The sequence below is a fragment of the Carassius auratus genome, chromosome 13, assembly GCF_003368295.1.
Source record: "Carassius auratus strain Wakin chromosome 13, ASM336829v1, whole genome shotgun sequence".
NCBI lineage: Eukaryota > Metazoa > Chordata > Actinopteri > Cypriniformes > Cyprinidae > Carassius > Carassius auratus.
In genome coordinates this window covers 24,486,196-24,506,790 of record NC_039255.1, presented here as the reverse complement: position 1 = coordinate 24,506,790, position 20,595 = coordinate 24,486,196, and the positions used below count along the sequence as shown (strand labels likewise).

The window sequence follows — 20,595 nt, the reverse complement described above, 5'->3', positions numbered from 1 at the left end:
ACCATTCAACCAGTATTCAGCAGGTCTTTTATTTAGTTTGATATGATGAACTAAAAAAGCATCTTTCTGACGCGTTTCAGTGTAATCAGCTTGGAAATAACCTGAAAGACGTGGTGGACAAGTACAAGAAGTATGAAGACGCCAGTGGTGCTCTGGTGAAGTGGCTGAATGTCTCTGAGGAAGAGTCCAGAAGACAGCAGTCCGAGCCCATCGCTGGAGACCCCCAGACCCTACAGAGACAGCTGGAGGAGACCAAGGCAAGAGCACTACAGCATTATATTCAGTTCATGTGTCCAACAGCACAGGTCTGCAGAGATTATAATAATATATTACAATGGCACTACATGCATCTGAAACTAATGGTAGCATAAAGTCTCACTGCAAAAGTTAACAACCCCCCCCCCCCAATATATATATATATATATATATATATATATATATATATATATATATACACACATACATTTATATATACAGTCCATTTAATTTCACCATAAAAAAGCTGAACTAGCTATGAAAGTATTATTTTCACTTAAAAAAATGTAGTCTGTTGAAGACAGCGTTGAAGGACCTTAATGTTTATTCTGATGTTTTTACAATTCCATTTCAAATACAAAAATTACAAATGAGAAAAAAAGCGTGCCCATAAAGCGTGCCACAGCACAGATAACTGACACTAGCTCAGATTTAATTTGCTTGTGGGGTATTATAGCTAGTTGCTCTTGCAAAAGTGGATACAGAAGCAGACAATGCTAATCGCACTTAAATAGATTACTTCTCCCATGATGCACTCAGAGCAGATTCATCTGAGCAGCAGACAGATCAAATGCAAACAGAGGAAATGTATTCATGCTGCATTACTGTTGTCTAGAGATGTATAGTACCACTGTCTTCTGACCTTGTACGTATCTATGTCCTTATGCTAAACATCTCAGCCTTTTTAATGTCACTGTGGCGTATGGCGTATTGAGATGGATATATATCACACACCACTGATGTTGTGCTTTTAAGAAAATGAGTCTGCACTTCTATTAGTGAATGGTAATAAGCATTGATCTGTTCCAGAGTCTTCAAGGGCAAACATCGTCCCGTCAGGCTGCGGTGGATTCGCTGAGAAAAACAGCGGATGCTTTAATCAGCGCAGAGGGAGACCTGCTGTCCCATCCAGAAGAGATTCAGGAGACAGTGGGTGAGTCCAGTTCAGTCTCACCAAAACATGCATGTGACTTCTGAAAAAATATTCATATATTAGGAAAAAAATATATTATAAATTAAACACAGTATAAGGCCGGTTTCACACCACAAGCTTAAGTGGCAATATATTATTTTGGCATGCATGTTAAGAAATGACACACACACACACCGGGAGCAGGAGTATCACTGAGCAGCAGTGAAGCCATGCTTTCAGAACAGATGCTGTTTTTGATGTGCTGCACAATTAAAGTGACAACACACTTTTGATGGACAAGAATAAATATGATTTCATAAAAAAGCAATTCTTCTAAAAACTAATTTCTAGTTGTCTTTGTAAAGAAATATGCTGCTCAGATTCGTACAGTCTGAATACTCTCACGATGCGAAGCTCAAGCTCACGGTGTGAAACACACACTGCGAGTTTGGGAAGAAAACTTAAACAAGTTTCTGTTTGTAGATGACATCACAGAGAGATATGAGAACCTGTCGAAATCAGTGAGTGACCGCAACGAGAAGCTGCAGGTGACTCTGACGCGCTCCCTGAGTGTGCAGGACGGCCTGGATGAGATGATGTCCTGGATGGAGAAGGTGGAAGAGAGCGTGAAGGAGACGCCCAAAGTGCTGCTGGACTCCAGCTCTGTTGCAGATGCACTTAGCAAGGAGGCAGTATGTGACCTTTGACCTGTCATCACATAGCACAAGCATACCAGACAAAACTGTGTATATAGTATATAGATATATATATTTCCTTTGAACAAAAAAGGTCATGTCCATTTCTCTCAGGCCCTGGAGCAGGACATGTCCAGCAGGCAGAGCAGCATCTTGGCCATGAAGGCAAAGGTGAAGAAGTTTGTGGAGGGTGCGGAGCCGGCCGCTGGCGTCCTCCTCCAGACGAAGATGGAGGGCTTGTCACAGCGGTTTACTGACGCCTCTGAGCGACACAAGCAGAAGGTGGCTCAGATGGAGGAGCTCCGAGACAAGGTGGAGCAGTTTGAGAAGACATCCGAGAAGGTGCAGCAGTTTGTGCTGAAGAGCTCCCAGACTCTGTCAGAGTCAGACGGGCCAGGGAAGAACATCACTGAGCTCTCCCAGCTCCTCCAGGTGTGCTGCTCACTCTCCAAACCCAGTCAACTTCATATTTGATGTTTTATGTCTTTGGTTCATGTCACGTAGCCTTGAGGTCAACATCTAAAAAACGGAATGGACAGAGATCAGTTATCTGTTTCTTCTGTTTATCTGTTTCACATTCTGAAGTTTGAATCAAATCTTTATTTGTAGGACACAAATGCAGAGTTAGCCGAGCACTCAAAGGACATGGGAACGCTCCAGAAACTGACCGAGGAGCTCAGCAAGCTGGGTCCAGAAGGAAGCACTGCTCTCCTCCAGAGCAAGATGCAGAACATCTCTGACAGCTTCAATGCTTTTAAAGACACAATTACTGAGAAGTAAGTGATTATTAATAACAGCACTTAGCATTAAAAAACAATACTCAGATTAAAAACACAGACTATGCCTCAAATTGTGATAGAATGTGATAGATGTGAAGAAATGTGATATTAATTATGTTTTTGCCAGCTATTTAATAAAACTCTATATGAATATGTGTTGTGTATTGCAGGAAAGAGGAGGTTTCGTCCTGTCAGAAGCAGCTGCAGGAGTTCAGAGCTGCCGCAGGGCTGGTAATGAAATGGCTGGAGGAGACAAAAGAGCAAGTGCCAGAGCTTCAGCCCAACTGCAGTGAACAGAGCCTGGGAACAGACCTGCAGAGAGTCCACGTGAGTGATGGAGCCAACCTTTCACCTTCAGAACCATGATGTCAATGACAGAAGAAGACTCACTTCTCTCTGAGGAAGGCTGATTCTTCAGCACTTTTAACAATTTTAAACCTATTTATCAATTTGTAGCATTGCAACATGTTTGATAAAAAAGAAAAAAGTATTGCATTTTAGTACTTTTTGTGACATTTATAATAGAAGAACTGTTTGTGTGGGAAAGAACCCCAAAACAGAATCATTCTAGCAAACATTCTGTCACAGTGATCAGCACTGGTTAGACTTGATTAAAGACTCAAAATAAGGAAAGATGAAGGATTTCTAAATCTTTTTCCTCTTAAGGAACTGACATGTTTATTTGAAGAATCCCCCATATAAGGAGAAGAAAAACAGGGGATCACGGATTTGCACGCATTCCTTTCTTCAAATATTCCTTTCTCCTTTCACTGCTCACTATTCAAGACTGTGTTTCATGTTCCAAATGACAATAGAAAATTATGACAATTCCTAAATTACATTTTCTGGTCTTTTTATGTTGTCTGCAGGGCTTATTGGACGATTGGACCTCCAAAGCTCCTGCAGTCCAGGATATAAATAGCAAAGGATCTGCTCTGTGTAGCCTAATCAGTGTTTTGACATCACCGGCCAAAGCCAAGATACGTCACAACTCAGGTATTTCCCAGGAATATTTTAAGACTACACATTCTACATGATCGCTCATTAATTCCACCTAGCGTGAAAGCTAACAGATGGAATGTTTTCTCTCTCTCTCTCTCTCTCTCTCTCTCTCTCTTTAGGATCAGCTATCAATAATGGTTCTGGTACAGACAGCCATTCCTATCTCACAAACCAAGGTGAAAGTTCATACTAGTGATGCATTGTTTTAATTTCTAGATGTGACCAATAGCAAATTTTTGTAAAACAATACGCATATACTTTATTTGCCATTAGAGCTGATGCTGGTACAGCAGAACATGTCCTACGTTAACAACAGTTATGAACATCTGGGGGAACTCCTGAAGGCCAGGTCCTCTGAGCTCGGCGCTTTGTTAAAGAGAGTTCAAGACGTCCATGAACAAGCTGAGTCTTTACGTCAGTGGATGGAAGACACAAAGAAAACGGCAACATCATTGAGTAACCATCCTTCTGGGAAAGACACAGTCAAATCACAGATAGAGCAACAGAAGGTACATGAAATGCATTACTGTGGAGTATTTGTAGGTGGTTAACAGGTCGTTCTGGGAGCATACTTCCACGTACTTTAATAAATTTTCCTAAACAATCACTGCAGAAAGTCTAAAGAAAGTGCACACATTCTGTGTCAACTTTCCAATAAATTGAAGATGGAAACCTTGACAGTATGTCAGTGTAAGACCATTCTTTAAGCTATCAACATTGATTATTCTGTCTGTCTTGCAGGTGTTTGAAGATAATATGAAACAAAAGCAAGTGCAGCTTCAGCAGCTCAGGGAGAATCTGCTCCGTTTAATCGAGGAACACCCTGATTCACCCGAGGCAGAAAAGTGGAAGCACATGCTGGCACAGACAGGTATGCATGCATCACGTCCAAAACCATCCATCTGCTTTTATCTGCTCATCTGTGTGGATGGCCAGGTGCAGATTCACACACTTATCTTCTGTCCACCACACGCTGTGAATCAATGCTCAGCTAAAGTGGAGCTGGGAGTGATAAAGTGATGTGTACTCTACTCTGCTCCACACACAGATGCAGGATGGGAGGAGGTCAGGGGCACAGTGGAGATCCGGAAGCAGCACCTGGAGGAGTCGTCCCGCATGCTGGAGCTCTTCCAGACGACCCAGCCGCAGCTCTCACAGTGGCTGCAGGAGAAGGAGCTGATGATGGGCGTCCTGGGACCTCTGTCTGTGGACCCAAACATGCTCAACACACAAAAGCAGCAAGTCCAGGTACTGGCAGTCACACTGTAAACATACATGTGAATGAATTAATGCCATACACGATCAAATATTAGAGATTATATGACGAATAGTTCACTCCATATTTATTTAAAAAAAATGAGTAATCTTATTTCACAATAACAGCACGTTTTATATTAAGGCTGGTTTTGTGCCAACCTTAAAAAGATGCAAATTACAAGCAATAGGACAACTACAATAAAGGAAGATATAAATGTAATAGCTTTAAATTCTTAAGGCACAGTAAAACTACAGAAGTTCTCCGGTCAAGAGTAGTGAGGGCTTTTCTCAGTCTTTTTAGTTTTTTTTTTTTTTATAGGCTTGTTGCGCTTAATAATGCTTAAACTTCAAGGTCATCTTGTGCTTTATTTTCAAATTCATGCATGTTTCTTCATAGCGTTAACGTGTCTTAAATATTAAGCTGTCCTGTGTTATTTACATACTGCAATAAACATAATACAGCAAGATCAATATCCAAACACCCTTCATATTCAATAGAGCGATCTTTTTCTCATCTTCATGTTGTTCCAAATCTGTGTGACTTTCTTTTGGGGAACAGAAAAGATATTTTGAAGAATACTCTTACTGTGTTTTTTCTTTGATGAGATTTTTAAATAGTTATTCATAATTCAGTGCATCCTCGATCAAAGCAGTCTTCTGTCTTGAGAAGTCTTGCAGTTAATAAACTGCTCATTAATAGCTAATAAGGTAGTTGTTAAGTTTAGATATGGGGTAGGATTAAGGGATGTAGAATTTGGCCATGAAGAGCAAGGCATTAATACGTGCTTTTATAAGTACTAGTAAACAGCCAATATGCCAATAATACTCACGCTAATAAGCACCTTGTTAATATTGAGAATCGGTCCTTAAACTATAGTGTTACCATGCTATTTTGCTGTTTGTGGAGCCTTTAAAATGACATATTCTGCTTGTTTCATGTGAACACTTGTTTCATGGAAGAAATTCAAACAAGTTTGGGATGGTGACGACATCTATCTTATTATGTTACAAAGATGGAGTGACATGCTGTACTATCTCTTATGCAACTGAAGATTAGTTATCCCTTAATGCCTATTACTTAATGTCATATGTTGATTCTTTGATTAGATTCTCCTCAAGGAGTTCGAGAGCCGCAAGCCTCAGTATGAGAAGTTAACCGAGGCGGCCACAGCCATCGCTAGTGCGTCAGAGCAGCAGGATCCTGCCGTAGAGCAGGTTAAAGAACAGCTGGCATCTGTTTCCCAGAAATGGCAGGCCCTGACAGGTCAGCTGTCTCAGAGACATGCTCTCATTGAGCAGGCTGTCGGTAAGACCACTCAGTTCCAGGAGCTCTTGCGAAGCCTCAGTAAAAGTGCCACTTGTCTGGAGACTGAACTTAATAACCAGCAGGCCCTCAGCACCCAACCTGATGAAGTCAAGAAGCAGATTGAAGCCACTAATTCAATCCTGGCTCAGCTACGAGAGGAGAAGAAGAGGCTGAAGGAGGCAGAAACCGTCTGCTCTGAGCTCTCTGCCATGGTGACTGAGGAGTATCTCAGAGCAGACTTGACAAAACAGCTTGAGAGCATCACTAAACCATTTAGACAACTTGAGGACAAAGCAGGTATTGTAGTTTAGCCGCTTCTGTCTGCAACATCACAGAATATCCTGATTTTCTATTTGCACACATAGAACTGTGCCAAAACCTACCCAGAATTTGAAAGGCCTTTATTCATAAAAGTCATATACATCCTTTGACCTGTGTATGTTAATTTATCAAATATTTTAGCTAATTTGATAATGTTCCTCAGCTAAGTTGAATACACTGTAAGATTAAATTGATTCCACCAATCCTCCCCAAAATCAGTGTGGAATATGCAAAAAAATCTGCAGATTCCACCTGTGCTTGATTTTACATGCATATTTCCAAAATGTTGAAACCAGTCCTATTCACCTTTAAAATGTATATCCTAAAGAGAGAGAACAAACACTGTCCAATTATCCAATTATCCATTATCCAATTACGACCAGATATACTTGGATTTTATTTCTGTTGCTTAGCACTGGGTGTCCCCACAAACTCCACATTATGTAGATTCATAGCGGACATCAGTCAAGTTCCAATTGGTTGTGCTCTTCATACTGCATTTTTGCTTTCAGTCATTGCAGAAAAATGCTTGGCACTGGAGACTTGTCACGTTATGCCCTGCTCGGACACAGTATTACATAATTGTGACAACTGTTGTGACTTCTTATCTAACATTCTTATATCTTTCCTTGTGTCCACCAGGAAAGCGGATTGAGCAGCTCAACTCAGCCTTTGCCAGCTCCCAGCAGTTCCATCAGACATCGAAGGACTTCCAAGCCTGGCTGAATCAGACTCTGCAGGAGCAGTGTACGCCACAACCCATCTCTGCTAATGCAGAGAAGTTAAAACAGAGTCTCAAGGAGAACAGTGCAGCTCAAAAGGCTATTAGCGAGCATGAAGAACCTTATAACACCATCATTAAAGAGGGAGAAGCTCTCCTCCAGAGCACGGAGGGGGCAGAGAAGGTGGCCCTTCAGGGACAGCTCTCTGCTCTAAAGTCCAGCTGGCATGATGTGAAGAAAGGTAATGCTGAGAAAGCAGAAAAGTTTCAAGGGGCCTTGGAGAGGGCACTGAAGTACACAGAACACTATGAGAAGCTTAGCTCATGGTTGCAAGAGGTTGAAGACAGTGAGAAGAATGTGAAGCTTAGCGCAAACTCAGTGGAGATCGAGGGCTCCCTCTCACAGTTGAAGGCCATCCAGAAAGACGTTGAGAAGCATAGAGGGCAAGTTGTGATGATGAATGCAGCTGCAGACAGCCTCCTGGAGGTAGTCACCTCAGATGGGGATTCGGTTAGGGAGGAGAAGGTAGCTACTGGTAAAAGAGTCGATAAGCTGACAGAAGATCTAACGCTTAAAAGAGAATCATTAGAAAATATCTCACAGAAGCTAAAAGAGTTCAACGACTTACAGAAAGAAGCCAAAGGGCAGCTGGAGGCTGCCAGAAAACAGCTCGATTCTCACTCAGCTTTGGGTGTCCAGGCCTACAGCAATAAGAACCTGACCAACATGAAGGCTCAGCAGAACAGCTTAGAGGCTGTCCACAACCAGGTTGAGCATCTCAAAAATGTTGCAAAAAGTCTTGTGGTAGATGCCTCTGAGGTGGAAGGTGTGACAGACCTTCTTCTTCAGGCAGACAGCTTGGAAAAAGACCACATGTCAATTACCAAAAAGGTAGAGGATGCATGCTCCACCTTGGAGAACAAACTCCAGGGCATTGGACAATTCCAGAACAGCATTCGGGAAATGTTTGCGAACTTCACAGACCTGGACGATGAGTTCGATGGAATGGCTCCTGTAGACAGGGATCTTGACACCTTACGGGATCAGCAAAGGACTATCAAAGACTTTGTTGCTAGACTTCAGGATCTGATGACCAACACAGCCAACGGCAGAGACAGGTGCAAAAAGATGCTGGAGTCAGAGGCCTCTCCAGATCTCCTGGGTCTGAAGAGAGACTTGGAAACCCTGGGCAAGCAGTGTGGAAAGCTGATGGACCGAGCCACTGGTAGAAGAGAACAGGTTGAGGAGACCCTCAGTCATCTTGAGGAGTTCTACAGCAAGGCGCAGGTGTTTAGCCACAAACTGAGCAGTGCCGAAAAACAAGAGGAGTCCCAAGGGTCTGTTGGCTTGGAAACAGAAGTCATTAACCAACAACTGGAGTCATTCAAGGTAAAATTAAGATTCATTACATATCTCACCTTGTTCTGTTCCCCTTCTACAAGATCCATAGCAGTCACTGACATTTGAAAGGATTGATAGACTGTGAATAAGAAATGTGCAAGTTGTCCATTTCATGTTTAATGAAAAAAATTAGATAACTTTACTGTAAACGAACATTTTCTTTATTCCCAGATGACATCAGGTTCAAAAGGCTTCACTAAAAATAGTAACACTACAGTTAGTGAATATGAAGTAGTCTCACACAATCTCACATTAAAGGTCATGAAATAAATGTTAGCTTTGCATTTTAATATGAATAAGATATGTTTCTACAGTGGCCCCCAAAATTATTTGGACAGGTGAAGTGTGATTTACACAACATTAGTGGCACCCAAATCTTTATTTTTGAGGGAAAATGCCTGTTAATGAACATAAAATAACATAAAATACAGAATGTAAACGAGCTATATTATAGCAACATACTAAATATTGACTGTCTTCAGTGTTGCATTGTTCAGACAAATGCACACCATTGGTTGAGCCAGTGTTGTTACTGTGTGTTGGGCCTAGACTGTAATTACATATGGGTAACTAGTAGCACAGAAATTACACTTCATCTTACAATTATGAACGCCATTTTATTATCAACAAAATGTGAAATCAAGTGCTACATTTTACATTTAAATCATTTTACAAAAAAAAAAAGAAAAGAAATGTATTGTAAGTTAAATGCAATACATACATACTTAAATGCAAAAAAGGGGGGCGACTGTTTTAGGGGCAACTGTTTATTGAAATTTCAGCGATTTTACAGCAGGATGTGTTTGATCTGTTAGTCACATGTTAGACCTGTCTGTAGACAGATCAGTATGAGCATCTGGTGCTAACAAAAGAGCATCAGCTGATGGGGCATTGTTGAGAATGTGTGGCGAGCCAGCCAGGGGCCAGTTGGGTGCTGTGCATCGTAGTGGCCCAGTGAAAGGCTGAGGGGTCTGACCTCTGCTCTTTGCCCTGTTGGTCAGCACTCGAGCAGGCCTATACATTCAACTGCAAAAAATAGGCTTTTTAAGCTCTCTTATTTTTAGCTGCAAGCTAATTCGTTTTTTCTGAATTTAGTTATAGTATAGGAAAATATTCTGTTCTTGTGGAAAATATTAGAAAATGTATTATGCTATATTAATCTGTTCAGCCTTTTTATTTTAGAGTGTTTAATTTAGTTTTGGTTGCATTTAATTCATATTTATTATGTTTCTATCAAAGCATTTAAATGAACGTTCAGTGTTTAGTAAATTGAAATTTTAGTGTTAGCATCAAATTACCACAGTCAGTAGTTTGCTGCCATTTACATATATATATATATATATATATATATATATATATATATATATATATATATATATATATATATATATATATATATATATATATATATAAATCTGTTGACAGTTATACGCTCACAGCAGAAGTATGTAGTGCGCAACAATGTCTGTTTGTGACTGTAGTTATTTTGGTTTGTTTTTACAAACTGAAGGATGGATTGAAATTATTTTTGCGCCACAGATGCAAATGATAGAGCTTAACTTGTATATTTTTTTAGCCAGCAATATTTTTTTAGAAGTTGAATTCATCTCTCAAAAATGACAGCTTTGTCTTGGTCAGTTGGATTCTTAGACTTATTTTGACTCCATATTTCAAGTGGTACATCATTTGGAAAAGTATGCTATTACAGGGATTTCTGGATTGTTCAGATGCTCAGAAATGTAGCTTATTCACCCAAATACTGGAGCGAAATGTTCTTTCTTTTCTTTTGTTATGGCAACACTTCGTTGTTTTCCTATTATAATCAAAAGACTTGAAGTTGTTTTATCTTTTCTTGTTATAGTCTAATTAAAAGTACTACTTAAGCGAAATCAAAGGAAATATTAGGATGGATAATATTCGTATAGTATATTATTACAACACTGAGAACCTGCTGAACCCAACATTGTGATATTTACAATATCTGCCCTGGTTAAAACCATTGTCATGACTTAAACTGTGATAAAACATTGTCCAGAAAGCCTTTAAAAGCTTGAAGCTAAAAGAAGCTTAACCTATATTTGGACATGCATCTGAATCAAACACGGACATCCATGCACTGTGATAAAGCATCAGCTGCCGCTGTTTGTCGATCATTTGACCCCTTGTTGTTCAGTCTCCCCCATTCTTTCTGTTCTTTTCAATGTCTGGATGGGTGATCACTGCTACATCAGCTGCTTCTGGAAAATCAGCTTTGTCCTCACTGATATGGCCATTAAACTCCAGATCATGAAACACAAAGACTGGATTTCTGAGGAATTTTTTTTTTTTTTAGTCTGATTCTGTCATTTAAGAATATACATGTATAAAGTTTCTTGTTTAACCAATTTTTTTTGTTGTTTCTTCAATTCACTGGATTCATTTGTGAATACACCTAAAATGTAAATCAACTCACAACATGCTGACTTACAGGACTTGTTTGGAAATTGAAGGGTTGTTAGTGTTCTTAGTCTTCCTTCTACTTAGACATGACATTAATGTCTCCTGCGAACCTGTGGGAATTTCTGGCTCTTGAATCATAGCTGTACGTAATTCCATAGATGATGATGGGAAAGGCTCCTTTGTGAAGCCCCCAGTGTTGAGCTGACTCATCGGCCTGACTCACCATACAAATGGCCGAGAGCACAGCACTAGAACTTATGCACATTGTTGCATTATGATGAAGTCGTTATTTCACAGCGATCATGTTGCATTGGATGTTTAGAGAGAGATAACGTTTTTGGCCCAAAGGATCTCAGCCTTTGAGTCCTTGAGGAATATATTCAGAGATTTAACCTTTGTTATTTTCTAAATAATAGTTTTGCATTTCAGTGCCTGTGGGTATTGTTCGTGTGAATGGTGAGAGATTTTGTTTGTTTTTTTTTTTGGACGGGGAAACATCCCTGCCCTGTTTCTGTGCACAGACAGCCATTGTCCTATCATGTCTGGTTTTAAATGAATGGTTTCATGCATCAAAGTTTTTGCCACGTACAAATGTTTGGTCAGAACTTCAAGGGTCACAAACTTATGTGCAAATTATTAGTAAAATCATTCTTGTGTAAAGTGTCACATTTTACATTCATAATTATTCATAAACAAATTCTGCTCATTTTTATAAATGAGGCCCCCAAATCAAGCAGCTGTAAAGCACAGCAAATGGTCAGGTTTATCAAAATACAGCGCCTCATAGAAAGATAAATCCCTTTTATTTGCTTCATGAGACATCTCTGTGGCGTCAGCAGCAGTAAACACATCTCAGAGACATTAGATATCTTGGACCTTGGAACTATGAAAACTAATGTTCTGCTCTTGTTAATTCACGGCCTGGATTATTACAAAATATCTCTTTTCGAATCCCACACATCTTTGACCTCTTCACCTCTGCCAGCTTCCTGATTTCCTCTTTCTGCTAACACAGAGGCGGTGCATTGATTCCCAGACACCCATGTGCTGTTCACTACTCCCTTCAAGCACTAATTTCAGCTTTTCATTTGCAATATTTCATGCTAACTGCAGTGTGAATGGACATGATAATGACATTATAATGGCCTCATTACTTATGCACAATTGCCAACTTCAACTAAAATCTGAGCTGGTGCTCAATGACTGACAAAAACTCTTGTTCCCTATGTAGGGCCTAACAGGATTGAACACATGTACTGTGTACTTCACTTTGAAGGGCACTACAACATATCCAGAGATTATATTTACATTTACACATTTAGCAGACACTTTTATCCAAAGCAACTTATGGTGCATTCAGGCTATACATTCTTTTTTTTACCAGTATGTGTGTTCCCTGGGAGTTGAACGCATGTCTTTCTGTGCTGTTAACACAATGGTCTACCACTGAGCCACAGGAATTACATATGACAAGTAAAGTTGAAAAGTACCAGAAACAAAACTGCATTCTTTATTTAGTCTACCCTTCAATCCTTTGCTTCTCCCACTTTGTCCACTTGACATGAAAAAAGACCTGTCATGCACTTGGCACAGGTTACGGTGTTTCATTACCCCCATCTAGTTCCTCCCTAAGCATTCCGCTGTAATTATGAGACACTACAGGCTCTTCTCAGGCTCCAAAACACCAGGCAGGGAGGAGGAGAAACAAGGGACGGAGAGGGCAAGAGAGCAGAAAGCATATCTATTTCTGCCTTGTGTGATGTCATCTGAGAGATAGTCCCGGTCGATTTTGTAGCTTTGCTTTTTTCTCTCTCTCTGCCTTCCCCTGACAAGAGGAGGAGAGCTGTTGTCAGAGCAGAAGCACACTAAGAATTAAGTCAAATGGGACACGGAGACAGAAGGGGAGAATTAAAAGAGGGTCAAGCGTCTACCAATCAGCATGCACCCGCACAAATGGAGCTGTGGCAGATGTTGCCTGAATAATGTGAGGGGGGCGGGGCCTTGAGCCCTATGCCAGGAGGGTGTCTGTCATTGCCGGTTGGACTGCAAGAGAAGCAGGAGCGGCTTTTTGTTTCTCCTGGAGCTTATGGCTTTGTTTTCCCAGATTTGAGGATTTGTATCGGGATATGCCAGCATACAGGATACCTCTGTGTGGATAACTGTACAGGAGTTCTCAGGAAATTCTAAAATTCCAAGCACTGGATGATGACTGTGATGGAGTTATAAAGAACTAAGGAAACAAGCAACAATGACAAGTTGTGACAATGGCGAGAAATGCAAACCAGCAGGATTGTCATTTTGGAAAAGGATGTATAAGAGGAAGAAGTGATGTATATTAGAAATAACAAAACAAACAAACAGAAAAAACAACTATTAACTTTATTTTCATCATCTCTATAAAATAAACGTAAAAAAATGTATAGTATTTTTGTGGTATTGTAATTTTTTTATTTTAAATTGTATACATTAATACACAGTCAAAAAAAGTCTATAGTTTTATATATTGTTGTATTTATTTTCTCACGTTGTCTTTGGGGTAAAGTGTTGGCTTTTTTTAAGTTTCTTTTATGTTTTCATGTCTGGATTGTTGCACTGAAAAGCTTTACCTCATTGTTATAAGTCATAATGGGCAAACCACTGAGTAGACCAGACTGTCTGCGGCAGAACCCTTCTTGTGTAGGCAAAGGAGAGGAGGAGGACCTCAACATCGATGACTGTTATGTTCCCCAGAGGTCCATTTATGATACAGTGCGTCTGAATGAGCAAATTGACTCGGGCTCTAAAGGCAGCCTGGCCTCAAGGCACTTAGTCGGCACTTTACCATATAGCCATCGCAACCTGGACATAAGCGCACTCTGTGGGAACGGCGTCTTGGCCTCCTCCAGTGCTTTTGAGCTCCGCAGCAGGGAGGCGGTGCGCTTTGATGAGCGGCTGGTGTTCGATGGCTTGAAGCTTAATGGAGATATTATCCGGGGTGCAGACACCATGTTATGTAAGCCACGGCCAGTGGGCGAGAAAAAGGAGCCGGCACAGTATCGTCGTTCCTGGCGGACCTTTGCACCCCCAAACCTCAGCGAGTATGGCAGCTGCAGCGGAACGCTGTGCAATGAGGGAATGGGTCGAGGGGGAAGAGGAAGCAGTATGACCAACTCTCTTAACTCAGAAGGCGACTCGGGTCTGTGTAGTCCCACTGTGGAAAGAGAACAACGAAACTCACGAGCCCAGAGGCGACCCGAGCCTGGCACAAGAAGCCTTTCATCTGCTGAGGGGGTGCATGTATTTGGGGACCTGAAGCCAGGGTGTTCCCTCAGTTCTGGTCAGGAAGAGTTCCCCTTCTCCCCACTTAAAGACAGATTACCCACTTCGCTGTATTACACAAACGCATCAACGCTTGGAAGCCAACAACGGAACAATACATACATCTCAGACCTCAGTGTGGGTCAGCACACTGTTTCTAATAGCGATTTTTCAGCTATAAATGTCAGGACGCTGGCAGAGTCGAGTAGTAAAACACACAACTCCACAACATTCTCAGGATATGAGGAATTACCCACAGCTGAACTTCCTGAAGACATTTGTTTGGAGGGTGACTTTGAGCTGCTCAGTGATGTGGTGACAGAACCAAAGACTCTTTCACATCGCCGGCAGAATCTAGAACAACATGAAACTAAGGACGAAAAGTGTTATGAATGCGAGCAAAGAGTTACGGACTCCAAAATGGCAGACTTGGAGGATTTCTTGTTGTTAGTTGAAAGGGAGGCAGGTTTCTCCAATGGAATAAAACACGTGGATGATGAAGACATAGAGAGTCTATTAACATCCATAGCTGAATGTTCTCAGATGGAACTTGTGGCCTTGCCTTCCACCCAGGTACCCCAAAATAGCCACGAATGTTGATCGTTTGATTAGTGTTTCCTGGGAGGCTGGCTAGTGCCATTCGGCCTTAATCAGATTAGTAGAAGCTGAATTAGGTTTATCGTGATTGCTGCTCAGTGACTCAGATGTTGTGATTGTGCACAGCTGGCTGTAACCGAGTCGCAGCCGCTCATAACAACCAGTTGCCTGGCCTTAGAATGCACATAGTGCCCATTTCTGTGGAAGAGCATCACCTTATAAGGCTGCTGGCTCCAACATATCTAGTTACCCTGCTGAAAAGACCAACCTAGCTGGCCTCTAGCATATGTTTGGGATGTTGGTCCACAGAACAGTATTGTAGCAGTAGCTACTATATGTTGTACACATTTATTTTTTTGCTTGGTGCCTATACTTGATCTCAACAAGTCTTTTTTTTTCTCATTGTTTTTATCTGCTAATGAATTACAAGAAAAACATCTAAGACTAATTCGATTTTTATTTGAGAACTCCATATAGTGTTCTTAGCTAGAGTGACCTCAGGAGATTGGGGTTTATCTAATGATTGCTTGAATATTATGGAGATTGAATTGCTCAGATTTTTCTATGGGTTTTCAGTGTTCTTCTGTATTTGTCACTTACAGGTTTTCCACAAGGATGTCATTGAGTCGCTGCAGAGCCAATTGCAGGAACTGAACACACTGGGCCAAGCACTGATCCAAAATGCAGCCAAAGGCACCAGCACCAAAAAACTTGATCATGATCTAGAGGAGGTCAACACCAGATGGAACACCCTCAACAAAAAAGTAAGACCCTCTCTTCATCCAGTTTCAAAAGCGGTTTACATTTCAGTTGACAAGAAGATGTATGAATCAGTTGATTTCTTTGTCCACTGCACTCTGGAATGCTCATAATCTTTTGATAACAATCATAATGTTTGCCAGTGTTGGTGAGTAACTGACAAGGGGAGTCGTGGCCTAGTGGTTAGAACGTTTGACTCCTAACCCTAGGGTTGTGGGTTTGAGTCTCGGGCTGGCATTACCACGACTTGAGGTGCCCTTGAGCAAGTCATTGAACCCCCAACTGCTCCCCGGGCCCCACAGCATAAATGGCCGCCCACTGCTCCGGGTGTGTGTGTGTGTTCACTGCTGTGTGTGTGCACTTTGGATGGGTTAAATGCAGAGGACAAATTCTGAGTATGGGTCACCATACTTGGCTGAATGTCACTTCACACAAGTAGTGATGCCTTTTCAGTAGTTTAAGACTAGTCCGTAAAATAGTGTAGCTAGGTTTTATAACAAGAAGCGGTGTAGTTTGAGATGCTACACCAATTTCTAGCATATCAAGCTATAGTTTTAAGATAGTTTCCTTAAAACTTCTGTATTTGTGATCTCCTCAGGTTGCGGAGCGATCTGCACAGCTTCATGAAGCCCTGCTGCAGTGTGGCAGGTTCCAGGATGCACTGGAGTCCCTTCTCAGCTGGCTCACGGACACCGAGGAGCTGGTGGCCAATCAGAAGCCTCCATCAGCAGAATTCAAAGTGGTGAAAGCACAGATACAAGAGCAGAAGGTATGATCGCCGAAATGCTTAGACTTTAGATCTCAGTGAGAATTAGTTGACTGAAATCTGTCTTTTGGTTTTACACATCACTGTATTCTTTCTGCTGGCTCTGTCTAGCTCCTGCAGAGACTGCTGGATGACCGGAGAGCTACGGTGGAGCTGATTAAGACGGAGGGACGGAAGGTGACAGACTTAGCTGATACTGTTGATAAGGAGAAGATTGCAAGAGAGATTGAATGCCTGGGGCAAAGGTGGGACGCCCTACTTAAGAAAGCTGAGAACAGGTAAAACTATTAACACAAATCTATTTAGGAAATGAAGTCCCTATTGTTGGCAAGTCAAATAAAAATAGACTATTATCACGTTTTGTGTGTGAAGCCAAAAAAAAAAAAAAAATCCTCGGGTCAACCAATCCTAGGATCCAGCTCTAAATAAATACTGGTTCTTATTTTCTGAATCTGTTCATAAGATATAATTTGTCTTTGTCATTTGTAAAGTACTTTGTTTTCTCTCTGTACAGTGTAAACACACCCATTCATGTTCAGACATAAAACTAACTGCAATGTTTTTGGCAGACAAAAGCAGTTGGAGAATATTTTGGTGGTGGCACAGCAATTCCACGAGACCCTTGTGCCTTTGATGGAGTGGCTGGCAGCTACTGAAAAAAGACTAGCCAACTCAGAGCCCATCGGCACCCAGACGACCAAGATAGAGGAGCAAATTTCTCGGCATAAGGTGCAGAACCATCTGTAGCCACAGCGTAGTCCCATGTCCATGTTTAGTTTGTTGGTCATCGTGTTTATCTTTTTTTATCCATTGCCTATTTTTCCTTCATTTCTGTTGTTCTTGTGTTCTCATTTGACACGTTCTTTTTCTGTTATGGTTTCCCCACCCCATTCCATGGTAATCAGGCTTTAGAGGAGGAGGTTTTGGGCCGTGGTAAGATCTTGTACCAGGCCATGAGTCTGGGCCAGTCTCTACGGGCGGTCAGCTGTGTGGATGACAAGCAGCTGGTTCAGGCAAAGCTTGACAGCACGCACAGCAGCTACATCGAGCTGCAGGAGCATTGCCGGCAGAAGTCCGAGCTATTGCGGCAGGCTTGTGCTAATGCCCAGCTCTTTGGGGAGGACGAAGTGGCCCTAATGACCTGGCTCGATGAGATGCACACCAAACTGAGCGAAGTCTCGATCCAAGACTACACGATGACTGTGATCGCAAAACAGCATGCTGAGCAGCTGGTACTTTACAAGCTCCTCCTCTTAAGGCTTCCTTCCCGTTTTCATTTCATTTGTCTGTTTGCAGTGGTGTGGTATGATTTATATCACTCTGTCAGAAGATGCTGGTGACTGATGTATGTTTCAATGTCCAGGCTCTTCATGAAGACATTGAGTTGAGGAAACTAGATATTGAACAGGCCATCCTAAATGGGTTAGAACTGCTGAAACAGACCACAGGTGAGATTTAAAAAATGCAATATTTTTTTTTATATATTTGCATGACCTGAGTCAACATTTAGAAGGTTTCCTGATTGATGAAATGTTTTCTGTGCTCTGAAAATATGTGAATTTCTGTATCTTGGGTGCACACTTTCATTCAGGCGATGAGGTTGTCGTCATCCAAGGTAAACTAGATGGAATAAAGACGAGGTACTCAGAGATCAACACAATGAGCAACAATGTTTCAAAGACTCTGGACAAAGCCCTGTCTCTTGCCACAAAGCTGCAAAACAGCCACGAAGAGCTGAACTCCTGGTTGGAGAAGGTAGAGTCTGAGCTGGCCACGTTTACAGCTCAAGAGCCGGTCGGAGAGCAGCTCACTCACTTACAAGAGAGGCAGAGAGTAAGTGTCAGTAATGCAGCTGTATTTAACCCATGGGTGAAAAAAATCACAGCTGAGATCTCAAGTGTTTCTGCTAGACATCTAAAATGAGTCTTTTAAGTCTTTCCCTCATTTGCGTACTTCATAGTTTCAGAAGACTCAATAAATTCTTAAACTGTGCTTAGATCTGCCAGACCAGATAATTTGGAATATGAAATCCAATTTTATAGCTCTGTAAAAAATACATTTAGGGAGAAAGAGATAAGGCATATCTGATTTTGACTCAAACATTACTAAAATACAATGTTAGTCCAACAAAGTGGTTGCAAAGATTCCATTTAATAGAGAGTGTATCTATGTTAATTGTAAATTCTTAAATGTTTTCAAAAAATATGTCAATGTCCATCTTTGGACTGCAGAGGTGGCAAAGAAACTGCATCTGTGTTCACACAGAATGTTTAATGCAGCTCAGAGATGCCATGAATGCATTTACACTGCAGTTACAATAGCATAAATAATGTTATGAGACTAATGTTTGATTGATTCAACATTCAAGTTCGGTAAAACAGGTGATTCATTCAAGAATGAATCAAGTGACAGTCTTTATGAGTGGGTCATAAATCCATTAACTTGCCGGTTCAAATACACTGAATACTTCAGGAACAAAACACCAGTGTTGATCAGAAAAACAGCAGCTCTGCTGGACTCTGTTTAATTATGTTTTATTGATTGAAAAGATCAAAACAGTAGATATTGAGAATTTGGTGTCTAAAATGTATGGTTGTGTGACAAATGAGCCTCCAGCTGTCTGACAGATGACCACTCTGTTGATGGTGATGTAAGATTGATGTTTTGATGCTAAATAAGTAATCCAGATTAATTGAGGAAAATAAGACACTGGCTAAAAATATACTCGTTTACACTGTATTTTAAGATGCCATTGTTAGAGCCTAATTACACAAATATGTGCTAAGTAATATTAATTAAAAACACATTACTAAAGGGTTGGGGTTTGGCTGAGGGTCAGTTGCTTGTTATTATGCAAAATTTACTCTTATTCCTATAGTGGTCACACTTTATTTTAATGTCCAATTCTCGCTATCAACAAACCATTTACTACTCTATGACTTTTGCCTCAATAAACTCCAAAGTTGTTGCTTATTAATAGTTAGTAAGGTAGTTGTTAAGGTTAGGTATTGGGTAGGATTACGGATGTATAATATGGTAGAATATGTGTTATACATGCTTTATAAGTATTAATAAACATACAATATGTTAATAATAGCATGCTAATAATCAACTAGTTAATAGTGGGAATTGGTCCCTATACTAAAATGTTACCACTAAGTACATGTAACTTTTAGATGTTAACAGAAGAAACATCTTATTTAAAGAATAATATTTAAAAATGCAAAGTGTTTATGATTTCAACATGAAAATATTGTCAGAAGTGGTGGATGTATCAGTTTATCACTACTTCTCTCTTTGGCTCATCCAGACCCTGATGAAGGAGGTTAAGGGTCAGAAGCCACTGGTGGACTCTCTGAATGAAGTAAGCAGCGCTCTGCTGGAACTCGTCCCATGGCGAGCAAGAGAAGGTCTGGACAGGATGGTCACAGATGACAACGAGCGCTACAGAACGGCTAGCGATGCTATTACACAGCATGTAGACCAGACCGGAGCTGCCATCTTAAAATCCCAGCAGGTACAGTGGTTCTCAGCTGCTTGGGAAAATAACAATACTCTTCTGTTAGGATGATTCCCAATGAAGTTTGATGAAGCACACCCGGTGATTGCTGCTGAGGGGGAATGTGGTGCTAATTCTTAGCGCTTTAATGTCATCTAAACTCATTTTACCCTCTTGAGCTGCCTTGATGGTGTTTACATAGTATACTAATGGAGTGTGTGACCCAGATTGATTGCATTTGCATCACAATAGTCAAGAAGACTTGATGAGTTCATGCATACGAGTTTGTAAAATAATATTTAATAATTTAATGTCAATTAAGTTTATTCTGAATTGCATGAAATACTAGAAGTGTATGGACATGTGACATGGACAGTCACATATCTGTGCTCTGATGTGCAGTTTGAGCAGGCTGCCACCGCTGAGCTTGACTGGCTGACGGAGGCAGAGAGGAAGTTGTTATGCCTTGGGGACGTCAGGCTTGAGCCGGAGCAGACCACAGCTCAGTTACAGGCTCAGAAGGTCAGTTGTGTGTTCACGTGGTCGTCTCTAACCTGCGCTGTCACAGAAACATACAGTACAATGTA

At 41.0% G+C, this 20,595-nt stretch overlaps 1 protein-coding gene across 1 annotated transcript in view; it reads left to right on the top strand.

Annotated features, from left to right (window-relative positions):
• LOC113113078 (dystonin-like) overlaps positions 1 to 20,595 on the top strand; it is a 154,391-nt gene that overhangs the window by 98,354 nt on the left and 35,442 nt on the right. The window contains exons 50-71 of the mRNA XM_026279235.1: positions 81 to 257; positions 1,066 to 1,189; positions 1,652 to 1,860; positions 1,978 to 2,295; positions 2,473 to 2,639; positions 2,813 to 2,969; positions 3,512 to 3,638; positions 3,764 to 3,820; positions 3,918 to 4,153; positions 4,386 to 4,515; positions 4,693 to 4,892; positions 6,009 to 6,504; positions 7,171 to 8,639; positions 15,587 to 15,748; positions 16,342 to 16,512; positions 16,621 to 16,787; positions 17,079 to 17,238; positions 17,415 to 17,741; positions 17,873 to 17,957; positions 18,101 to 18,342; positions 19,820 to 20,026; positions 20,411 to 20,530. Of these exons, the coding sequence (XP_026135020.1) occupies positions 81 to 257; positions 1,066 to 1,189; positions 1,652 to 1,860; positions 1,978 to 2,295; positions 2,473 to 2,639; positions 2,813 to 2,969; positions 3,512 to 3,638; positions 3,764 to 3,820; positions 3,918 to 4,153; positions 4,386 to 4,515; positions 4,693 to 4,892; positions 6,009 to 6,504; positions 7,171 to 8,639; positions 15,587 to 15,748; positions 16,342 to 16,512; positions 16,621 to 16,787; positions 17,079 to 17,238; positions 17,415 to 17,741; positions 17,873 to 17,957; positions 18,101 to 18,342; positions 19,820 to 20,026; positions 20,411 to 20,530 (5,508 nt within the window). The remainder of the gene's footprint in view (positions 1 to 80; positions 258 to 1,065; positions 1,190 to 1,651; positions 1,861 to 1,977; positions 2,296 to 2,472; positions 2,640 to 2,812; positions 2,970 to 3,511; positions 3,639 to 3,763; positions 3,821 to 3,917; positions 4,154 to 4,385; positions 4,516 to 4,692; positions 4,893 to 6,008; positions 6,505 to 7,170; positions 8,640 to 15,586; positions 15,749 to 16,341; positions 16,513 to 16,620; positions 16,788 to 17,078; positions 17,239 to 17,414; positions 17,742 to 17,872; positions 17,958 to 18,100; positions 18,343 to 19,819; positions 20,027 to 20,410; positions 20,531 to 20,595) is intronic.